The 11,739-nt window shown below is 42.6% G+C and overlaps 1 protein-coding gene across 1 annotated transcript in view; it reads right to left on the bottom strand.

Moving 5' to 3' along the window:
- Nucleotides 1-5,816: 5,816 nt before the first annotated feature.
- The window catches only part of lin28b (lin-28 homolog B (C. elegans)), an 18,322-nt gene continuing 12,399 nt past the window's right edge, over nucleotides 5,817-11,739 (bottom strand). The window contains exons 3-4 of the mRNA XM_030345856.1: nucleotides 10,288-10,475; nucleotides 5,817-6,242 (exon numbers count right to left, since the gene is read on the bottom strand). Coding sequence (XP_030201716.1) covers nucleotides 5,852-6,242; nucleotides 10,288-10,475 — 579 coding nt within the window. The 3' untranslated portion in view covers nucleotides 5,817-5,851. The remainder of the gene's footprint in view (nucleotides 6,243-10,287; nucleotides 10,476-11,739) is intronic.

The following is an 11,739-nucleotide window of genomic DNA, read 5'->3' as shown; positions in this document are numbered from 1 at the left end:
TCAAAAAAGCAGTATACTTATATTGGGGATAAAATGACAAGTGATATGCACATAAAATATTTCTTTTCACTCAAAAGCAATCAGTGCTTTGCTCTCCACATCTCTGAGAGAGAGAATCTGACGAAGGCAAACACTGCCTCCAGTCACAATGAAAAGAACAACAAAAAGATGAACAGAATGGTGAAGTGTACAGTCAGTAGCTACATGGAAGTATCTGCAAGTCAATGCCTCGTTGGAATCAGGGCCTCTGAGACCTGACCTTCCAGTAAGTCTGTTTACGTTCAACACCAAGTGAGGTTAAAAAATGATACTACTTTATTGAAGAGGATTAGGGCCACTCATTAAAAAAAAAAAAATCTGACTATATTCTCAGAAATGTGACTTTTTTCTCAGAATTCTGAGATTAAAGTCAGAACTCTGAGAAAAAAGTCAGAAATCTGAGATTAAAGTCAGAATTCTGACTTTTTTCCTCAGAATTCTGAGAATAAAGTCAGAACCTTTTTTGTGTTTGTGGCTCTAATCCTCTTCTGTACAACTGAGTTTAAGTAACAAACGTGTTCAAGGATCAAAACAGTAAAAGAAAATCATTGAAATACATGGTTTCTCAACAAATTACAGAGCAGCCATCGAGTCAGCAATTGAGGTATATGAACTTGTTCCCATCTTTAGTTTCCATCTGCTGACCTAACCACACCAGAGCAGTTAGGAAGTGAAGTGGCAATTATGTTTTGGCCTTAAGTAGTCTACGCACCAGCTGACGAGCTAGCACCTTTGTGGATAAGCGGACAGCAGAGCAGCCACATTAGAAGAGAGTCCGGAAGAGTGAGAGAATTATTGTGTTCGAGAAGTGGTTTGCATAGAACTTGCCCTTTCTTTTTGTATGAACTTTTATGTTTGGTTTTCTGTTTTGTATTTTTTGTATTTATTTATTACAACTGTATTGATTTGACAACTGTGACCGAACATGCACTTTTAAAATCAGCAGGGCTTGAACCTGCAAACGGTTACTGGGTCTGTAATCAGTCACCACAAGCTGATTCAGTACACTGAAAAGGTGGGACAACAGAGAGGAAGAGGACAACAGGTTTTATGTTTAAGTCCTCTTTCAACGTCTCTTTTGATATCGCAATAAAGATTTTAATTTAATTTGACTTAATGACTTCCAATAGATATTGCCACCTTCCAACCAGAGAAAAGGGGCTGCGACTAAATGCAAATACAAGTATCTTAAGGCACACAGACGTCATTTTGGTCCGTGAACAAAAAAGCTAAAGGTTTTTAGCTTGGCCCAGCTGGGGTAGCTTTAACTAACCTGATTGTGCGGTTTGTTTAAGAATGGTTGATGCATACGTATCAAACCGGGTCAGAATAGTTTCTCCTTCTCTAAACAGAACAACAAGCTGTTAAGACGTAGGTAGAGGTATATCACAATCACAAATGTCTGAAAGATTTCCCTCCCCCAACACCATGGTGAGTTTTCACAATCGCTCAAGGCCCAAGATAACTTGAAGGATGACATAATTGTGTGATTACATCTGCAGCATCCCCCCCCCCCCCCCCCCCCCCCTTTAGCTTCTGGTACAATCAATAACGCTGTATCTATAGAGAATGTGTCTTGGTGACCCAATGCTGATGAGCAAACACTAACAGGGAGCGTGAACAGGAGATCGATCAGTAGTTATAGTGAGTACAAAGGTATTGCGAAACAGTGACTTCCATATTTGTAACTGTATGATTCTGTTTTTTCGTACGCGACACTGTAATAGTATATACTTTATACCGATTGAAAAATAAAGAGACCTGCAACGTCTCCATCTTCTGCTGAGTGTGAAATGTAATATTGCAGGCAAATCCTTAAAGAAAAACAATCCATCCTTTAATCTCATCAGTTGCAAAATAAAAGCACTATGATAATATTCATCTTAATAAACATCATTTGAGATGGATCTCTAATGCAAAATTTCTATTAATACAATATTCTATTTTTGTTATTTTTCATGTTAAATGTTAATAATGCCACTCAAGAGAAAAAAACTACAATTGTAGTTTTCTCCAGAGAGAAAGGGGCACCTTCCCTGGACCATGTGACTTGTGATTAGTTAAGGTTGTCAAAATGGCCGGGGGATACCATCATCGTCGTGAAGCTCCAAGATGAGTAAGGAACCCTATTTTGTAATAGGGTCAGACAGACAAACACGTAGATAGGCACTCCTTGTGCGTATGAGTAGTACAATCCTATTGGTTATGTCCACCGTCTGCCTCCTCGTCATGGTTGTATTTTAAGATGTAACGAAGAAGAAGTGATGACACAAAATCCTAAGCAAACAAAACCGAAAACAACAGTCATCTTGTTCGTTTTGAAGTGTAAAACGATTTTTCTTTCTTTTAACAGCCTTAAATACACGTCTAGAATACTCCACGTGTTAACTGAGGTCCAACCATAGACTGCATCCATTAACCGCTAACGGTAAGACAGAGTGTAGCCCTATCTGGCACTGCACTGGAGGCTAAAGTTTGGACCGTTCCTCGTCTAGGTCCGAGTGAGGCCTCGTGCCACCAAACGCTTTGATTGGCTGTTTGCTTTAGTTATTCTATTGTCCTCTCTGAATGGCACCTATGAACTCACCAGCAGCAACACAATAAATAGCTGAATGAAGGAGTGTGGAATAGGGGCGGGTGTGGCTGTGTGGGAGGTAGTAAGAAGTTCTGTTGGAATAGTGAATATGAGGTAGGTTTTTGCTGTAAACAAAATCAAAGAGTTTTGCAGTGAAAGTGAAAAAAAGAAATACAATGAAATGAAAAAATAATAATAACAAAGGTCACCAAATCTGGAGAGCAAGACCAGGGAGAGTGGCAACCCTCAAAACACACAGTCACACACACCTCAGTAAAACAAATCCTACAGTTCATACAAGGTCATCGACGTAACAAAACCGTAAACAGATAAAATGTACGGCTACGTATAACTCAAGAGGTAGTTCCTAATATCAGTTTGTGAATGGGTTACACGAGAGAGGTCATCAGCTTGTTCAGTCATTCTGTGGTGGATGACTTCCAAAATAATAAAAGACACTTTTTTTTTGGTTAATTCCCTGAGAACAGTTCATCATCCTGAGAGGAATAGTGGGTAAAAAAAAGTGAAAATACATTATAAAAAAGAAAAGAAAAACAACAACTAAAAAAGCATGTAATTTCCACAGAGATTTCAGTGTGAGTTGTGCTCCTTTGTTTGATGCTTAACCCCTTTTTCTTCTCGACTCTCTTTGTTGTCATGACGCATTGGTGGGATTAGATTTTCTTTTTTCGCACGCACACATTCAAAAAGCTGTACATTCAGACAACTGCAGGGCTGATCCTCCAGCAATAAGTCCCTCTTACTCTGAAAGAGTACGCTAAGCGCCTTCAACAGAAACATCATCCAAACTCTTTGGTACAGATGCATACCTAAAGGTGTTGGTTGTCTACTAGAACTAAGAACACACAAGCAAGTTTGATATCATCATCATCATCATTATCATCATCATATAAAGTCATTGATTTGTCAGAACATTAAGACACAGCTCCGAAGTGACCCATGGGCGTGAAACTTTTGTAAGCAGTTAACCTCAGAGGAACTCTTTCACATTCAATATGGTCAACATGGAGAAGAGTGGTGTTCGTTCACTACTATTATGCGCCACACAAAGCCATTCAAGTTGGAAAAGCAGCTAACTTCTCTGCCACCCGGCCCCTTACATCCATCCTCTCCTCTCTCTCCCTCCCTATTTGTCATCTGGTAGAAATATATCATAAAATGTTGAGCGATGCTATCTGCTAACACATCGTAGGCACAGATGGGAGGAATGCACACAGGAAGTTGGCCAGGATCACATGATAGTCGGCAACAGACGGCGCTATGCTTACGACGTAATGGTAATCGCTGTGTTCGCATACGGTGATCTGGCAGCGCTCTGTGGGCTGCTTGTTAAAAGACACCAGAAGTTTCCTACATTCTCCTTGTCGTCACTACTTGAGTGGTCATACAAATGCACATAATCCCCCAGGATCTCGAGACGTCATCGTTCACGTGGTGTTTTTGAACTGCGAGGAGCGCTCGGCATGTGGTAGAGGTTTGACTGTTGGACTGAGCTCCCTGGCCACACCACAGTGACACAAGGCCAGGTGGCACGGTTTTTGGGTGGAACACAAAACAAATCTTTTGTCTCGAACACAGGTAACAGAGGATGATGTATGATTTACTTAGATATCAAATATGATGTTAAGATAGCACCTGTGTTTTACCTTTAACATTGAACTGATAATTATACAAAAAAGCATAATAATTTGTGGTTAGTGTCAAAGGGTCAAAAGGGTTTAGGATTATGATAATTGAAGACATTTTGGGGTAGAATAACTAATGGGTAAATATAGGGCAATAACAATGAGTTTTCTATTTTAAAAGTTATTTTTATAGCTAAGGGGTTAATCGAATGCCCTACGTGTGTGACAAAAGGGCCATATGCAATAAATAGGGCTATACATTAATTAACTCCTTATATATGAATTACTTAAATGTTAAATATTATTTTACATTATACCTTGTTTGTTTGGGCAAATACTAATGACCTAGTGGTGTGAGTTCAGGGTAATGTTTTTTCTACTAAATATCCATGGTCAAAATTGTATATATGCTAATCGTCAACTGAATTACTGGACAATGTACTCATTTTTGATCTAAACTAGCTGAATAAAATAATTATCTCAAGATGGATCTATCTATGATTATAGTAAACTGGTAGGTTAATAACAACCAAAAATTGAAGAATATAGGTTGTGCTAGTATAGCTTGTCACGCATGCACACACGTACGCACACACACACACGCACATGCACACACGCACTCACACACACACACACACACACACACACACACACACACACACACACACACACACACACACACACACACACACACACACACACACACACACAAACACGCCCTCTTTGAAACCTTTCAGTTCATCACTGCAACAATCAGTTGGTCCAGTCTATTTTTCTTCTTGTTAGAGGTATGTAGTCAACATTTACAATATGTTTAGACACGTTGGTTTAAGATCCTGCAACAAAAAATAGATAAACGGACAAAGATAACAATTCTTTGGTTGTGAATTGTTTCTAGCCTGAAAAAAGTGAGTCATGTGAACACTTCACATTTCTCTCGTTCTTGCCATTGTGCGCTAAGTGCTAGATTGGATGAACCCGGTGGATTATTGAATGACTTTGGAACGCAACCTGACATAATTTCTGCGTAAAACGAAGGGTTGAGACTAAAATAAAGTGTTTCAAATGGTCGACATCCTAGGTCCAGTGGGAGGCAGAAAAAAGAACACCATTTGAAAAAGAAGAAAACCAAAGACAAACTGTTCCTGCCAAGCTGAAGCGATTCAAGAACACAATTGAGACGCTCAGCAGCTGCCTGCGGTCAACACTCCAGCGACAGTGGTTGCCATAGCTGCACTAGACCTCCCCGCAAGCCAATCACACACGAACACGCATTCAAGCACACATGTTCCCGGTGCGGTGGTTGCCATTACGGAAAGGTCATACATTTTTCTTGTTCAAAAAGTAAAATAGAATACATAAATAAAAAAAACAATAAAAACCTCCCAATTTGTTTTCCCAGTTGTGAGGTAGTTGAGGAGGGGGAGGGGCCTGCAGTGTCCTTAGCTGAAGGACTGGAAGGGAGGGAGGCTGGGGGCTCAAATAGGAAGGTCCAGAGGTTTACACTCAGTTAAGGTAGAGGGTTGGGGAGGGCGGTGCAGATTTGGGGGGGGGGGGGGGGGGGGGGGGGGTGTATGCTTTTTGGGCATATTCAGGATTTCTTGCGTCTTCGGCTGGTGGCGGGGCGCGGCCGCACGCCCGGAGCCCCCTCCGGAGAGTAGGAGTGGGAGGAGGAGGAGGAGGTGGAGGTGGAGGAGACGCCTCCTCGCAAGGAGGAGCCGGGGCGGTGGCCCTCCTCGCCCCTGGCCCGCTGCTCCTCCTGCTGCTCCTCCTGCTGCTCCTCCTGTTGCTCCTCCTCCTGGCCCCCGGGCGGGGCCGAGGTAGAGGCGTGTTCATCCTGAGATCCGGGGGCCGGCGCCGCCGCCTTGTGGGGACACAGGGCCACCATGTGGGCGATGCTCTGGCAGTAGTGGCACTTCTTTGGCTGGGGGGGCAGCCCGCACTCCTTGGCGTGGTGGTCCAGGCCGCCACAGTTGTAACAGCTGGGAAGAGGGACAGGGGGGAGATATTGCCTTCTTTTAATTAACTTCTTTAGTATTGTATACAAAAGTTAACAAATAAAACAAAAAAACGGCTGTGTTTTTGTGTGCGTGTGTGTGTGTGTGTGTGTGTGTGTGTATGTGTGTGTGCGTGTGCGTGTGCGTGTGCGAGTGCGTGTGTGTGTGTGTGTGTGTGTGTGCGTGTGTGTGCGTGGGTGTGTTGAGTATCTAACATAAATATATATTATGGTTATACGATGTATAATGAATAATACATCAATCAATGATGTGTATACAATGTTTATCTATTTATGTATCTATCTAAACATATAAATACTATCTTTGTGATGTCTTTTATTCAATTATATGCATTTTAATAACGATATGCTGCACTAGCTGACAGCTACCACTAGATGGGACTATGACACACGATCCTGTTCAAGGTACATGCGGCGGATAACGAAAGTCAATATAGAAAGGAGAGCCCTAAACCGTTCTCAGTAACTCTCGTTTCTCTTGTTGTCGGATCTTTAAAACCTGAGCGTAAAAATGCATCTTGATATACCCAGTGGCGGTTTTAGTATTTTTGACTGTATCAAAAAACCTTGCTTTTTTTTACGTTATTAATAATAGCAGTGATATTATTATTAATACTACAAATAATATGAATAAATAATAATAGTAATTATTATTATTATTATCATATCAATTTATAATTTATTATGTTTTATGAAAAAAACACATTCAATCAACAGATGTCATCCATGTACGGTTCATCGTGGACTACTGCAGAGTACAACCGTGACCTCCTATTGGTTGATGCACAGTCCCATGCGACACCCCCATATCTCTACGTATGCGAGTCCAGAGCCACTCATTCTTCACTGACGTCGTGCTCGACAAGACGTCTCGTCTCCGCTGGCCTCCAGCAGGCGCTGGCTGAGGAAACAATACACCAGCACCCTTGTTCCGGGGCCTGTGAGAGCGTTGAATGGGGCCCGAGAGAGGGCCCGAGGTGGAGGAGCCAGGACACACCAGCACAAAGCTACAGAGGGGCGGGACAGTGAGGGCAGCTCTGTTGGCAGGGCTGTGTTGCTTGTTGTTGTGCTATTGGCTGCTTTGCTGGTTTAGGACAGGCAGAGTTTGATAATGAGACGAGCGCAGTGACATTTTGGATTTCAAAATAAATAGTTTGTCAGGAGTATCTTGCTTACATAAGGACATCTTCCATTATTCTAAATGTTCCTTACAATCAATAAAATATTAAATCATGAAGCTGAATAGGACAGGTCTCAAAGCTTGTTTTTTTCTTTACAGATCCAGCCAGCGAATAAATCAAATTAACTAATCACAGCCGTTGTTCATCGCCATGGTCACTGCTGTAGGAAACCCCGGAAGTAACAGTAGAGTTATGTTTCTGGACACTGTCCTCTCACATCCATAGTGATAAACTACATTCATACAGCTATAATTATCAGACCTTTTATAATCATTACTTATTATCTTATCTTCTATATCTAATAATCATGATCATTCATTCGGCAGTCAGCACTCCAAGCCAATGTGGGAGGTATGGCGGTGTACCGCAACTGTTTTGTTTTGGACACCAACTTTGCCACAAAGAGGAATTCCGTTTCAACCGCCAACTGCCATTCTCAACACTATTTTACAATTGGATTAAATAGAGAATCTCCATTATAAATGAATCCTCCAAACACAAAGGATATTTGGTTAAGGACGGGGCCTAAACCTCTTCACTAGGATATATGAGGTGGAGGGTATGGGTATTATTGAAAAAGCAGCATGTTGGCGTGGTAACTGATCATTTGATTATTTGTGAGGTGCCTAATGTAAAAGGACCATTAAAATGAATGCCAGCAACCTTTAAGCCGCTTTGTTTCTGTCTTCTCGTCTGCTCACTGTGTCTCAAACGGCTCCTCAATACCATAATACCACAATGTCTGAATATATTTACGGATTAAAAGTGTGTTTTTATTTGAAAGGGTGCACTTGCATTATAAAGCTATTATAATATCATGACATCAGTGGCATAAAATGGTCTTAAAATGACAATGATAAAATGTATCTATCGCAATTATTTCTTAAAAATTATGTTGTCCAAAAAATGTAGTTATGATGACAGGCCAATGATTCCTGAATACATTAAGCTAGCATCTGTATCCCTTTCTGTTTTGTTTTTTCAACACAAGCTTCACAGAAATGCCGGTCAACACAATCCCAAAGTTATTGGCTTTAGTGTTTGATACAGCGCCACTTTGATCAGTTGAACGTCACATGCAGAGGACCCAGGGTTCACTTAATGAACCACCCATGGTACTAACACTGGATCCTTGGAAGCAGATAAATGTTATCTACTGCAACGCTCAACGTTGTGGGAATAGAAAATCAACATTTTTGGAAAATGGCCCCGAAGTAAAAGTCAATTTTCCAGTTATAAATATTAAGATTGCATTGAAGATTTAGTTCAAATATAATCCTAACGATCTCCGTTTCTTATTCATAATTTGGCATTTATTGTGGCTTTGCCACAATAGACTGCATTGGAGCTTGATAATAGACACATGAATCTGTAGTCTGGAATCTGTATGGCTCATGCCGATGCAAGTAGCAACCAAACATTATTATTACGTTAAATCAGTATTGTACATGTGGTTGACTATTGTGAGTCAACCACATGTATCAGCGCCATATACTGCATTAGCTTCCTATTATTAATGTATCGCATCCTAAATCCTCCAGACTTTAATTTCAAGTGAGGACCCAAATGCATCTTGTGTATACCCAGCAGAAGGGATTTAAAAGTAAATTCTTCACAAAGCTTCCCAAAGTGGATCACTTATGTTTTATATTGTTAACCAACCTTTAAATGTAGTCTCTTTTCTACAGCTGTGAAGTGAACCCTTTCTTGACTAATGAAAAAAAAAAAGTGCTTTGGTTTTTAGTGCATTTGGCTGGAGCAGTCAGTTATGTAACAGTATGACCAGTAGGGGTCCTCCTAGCATAACAGCAGAGGACCCAAGAGGCAGTCGGCAGGCGGCAACAGAGTGAGCTCAAGGCTGAAAGTGATTACGATACAGGAAAGCAAGTGCTTTCTCTGCAGCCATCTGTGAAACCAGGAGAGCTGCACTCATCAGTTCCATCCCCATTTTGAATCAGGGCACTTCCGAAAGGACATTTCTTGTTCAAACCGTTCAAACCGGGGATGGAACGGTGTTGGCTGGATTTCTGCTACAGAGCTGTCATGCCTATATTTATTTGTGACAAACATAGCCCGGGGACTATAAAGCCTTCTTCCTGTATATATATATATATATACATATACATTCATATATATATATATAGTATATGCCTGAGAAGGATCCTAGCATCTTCTGCCTTGGAATTCTGTGGGATCAGGAGGAGGGCAGCACAGAGCCCTTTCTGCCTCGCCACTCAGCCAGCTCCTGCGTTTTTTTCCCTTTCTCTAGCCACCTCCATGCGGCTCCCTCTGACAGATCCGAGCAAAGCACTCTTGGTGATTTTGCGGATGACAAAGCGACTGATTGAGCCACCGGCGCACAGGGGATTGAAATGCGTACAAACCCAATCTAGCCCCGCGCCCTGTCCCCGCCCTTAATGTTAAAGCTGGCAAATTGACTTAAAATAGTGTGGAGATGGCAGGCCAAGTGCTCCATTCAATACCTTATTATGGCGCAGCATAACCATGGCAACAGGTATGTACTCTGCTAGATTGAATAGATAGAATCTATAATCTCTGCCTTGTACTCATAAATAGCTCACTGCAGTATTGAAGTGCATACAGCTGGCTCTCCTCCTATACCTTTAGGTTACTGCAGGTTTTACTGCTTCGGAGCGCACCACAAATGCTCTCATTTATTCTGCGTTGCTTTCAGGAAATCCAGTGGCCGGGGCTTGGTCAAATTAAGTTCAGTTTATAAATAACGCCCCACCCAAATCCGATTGGTCATAGTCAGCAAGGCGTTAATGGCGGGCAGGCCCATCAGCGCTCCCCAGCACGGCCACTCACCGGTCTCCCTTTGGTTTGCGTTTCTGCAGTAGGACCTTCCCCTTGGGTCTCCTCTCGCTGCCGGCGCAGGGCCCCCCGCCGGGCCCCGTCACCCGCAGGGACTCCAGGCCCTTGGAGGACTTCTTGTAGGTGAACTCCACCTGCTCGCCCTCCTTCAGGCTGCGGAACCCGTCCATCACTAGCTTACTCTGTTGAGGACAGAGAGGGGGGGAAACGTTGAGGATGACTTCATTGCAACTCTGAAGACTGACAGAGCTTGTCGTGTTTCTGTTTTGAATAAGGAACCGTAGCTCAAAATAGTATATCATATTATTATTAATATTGTTATTATCATGATTGTTGTGATCCCCAATATCCGAGTGGCTTTGGATAAGGAGTCTGCTCCATATGTATACAGCAAGGGGAATTGCAGAGCCCTTGTGGAAAGCTGAATGTTCTGCGTATATTGTAAGGACGAAGGACCTTGTGTCATTATGTGCATGTCTGAGGATTTCATAAAGGAGTAATAAACTCTGTAATGGCAAAAATCAATCCGTTAACATCATTCATTGCAATGTAGTTGTCGAGTCAAACTTAACTGGCTACCAAACGTTTACATTCTAAGAGGGAAATGTGTTAAGCTTAGACTCCTGTTGGACAGAACAGACAAGTAGGGTTTGCACACAGATAGATTAAATTGCAACCAATTAATGAATAACAGCTTTCCAATGGGCTCAGATGATCACATGCACATTGACATTGCAATTTCTCTTGACATTCATGTTGCACACGCACAAAAAAGAAAAACAGAAAAAATCTCATCAGAAAGAGAGGAAATTGAGTTTTAAGTGGCTGAGGCCAATGGCCATGATGGTACCGGCAGCGATGTAGTGAGTGTCTCAAAGTGGGTGCGTCATTGCGTTTAACCTCCCTCTCCCTCTGCTTACCGATCACACACACACCGCCCAAGCCAAACCTCTCCTACGCTTGCACCCGCTCCCCTCAGAACACGACGGCCAGCGGTCCGTGTCGGCGCGGCGGTGGGCGTGATCGATCGACTCTGGCGCTGGGCCGGGAACACGATGATGTATGTTTGCATTTATTGTACACAAACGGACGCCAGCGGCGGACACGAACTGCATACTGTGTCGTACCGTACCCTACCCGTCGTGACCTTCTGTGCAGATGACCAAGACAACGACACACACCCACACACACACACACACACACAATGCACAAAACCCTTCTACCTCGCCGCTGTATATCCGGACCTATAAATAACCCTGCAGGACCAGGAAATGCAGTATTGCAGCAGCGGCGCAAGACAGATATGTGGGAGACGTAGGCAGGGGGAGAGGAATGGTGGCCGATAAGAACTACAAGGCCCCCTTTGAGAAGAGAACAGCAGGGAGAAGATGCATGGGGTGATGTATGGAGCATGGTACACAGGACGCTTCACAGGGCCAGTGTGTG

Source organism: Gadus morhua, chromosome 21 (assembly GCF_902167405.1).
Source record: "Gadus morhua chromosome 21, gadMor3.0, whole genome shotgun sequence".
NCBI lineage: Eukaryota > Metazoa > Chordata > Actinopteri > Gadiformes > Gadidae > Gadus > Gadus morhua.
Note: the sequence above shows the minus strand (reverse complement) of the source record. Positions and strands in the feature narration are given on the sequence as shown.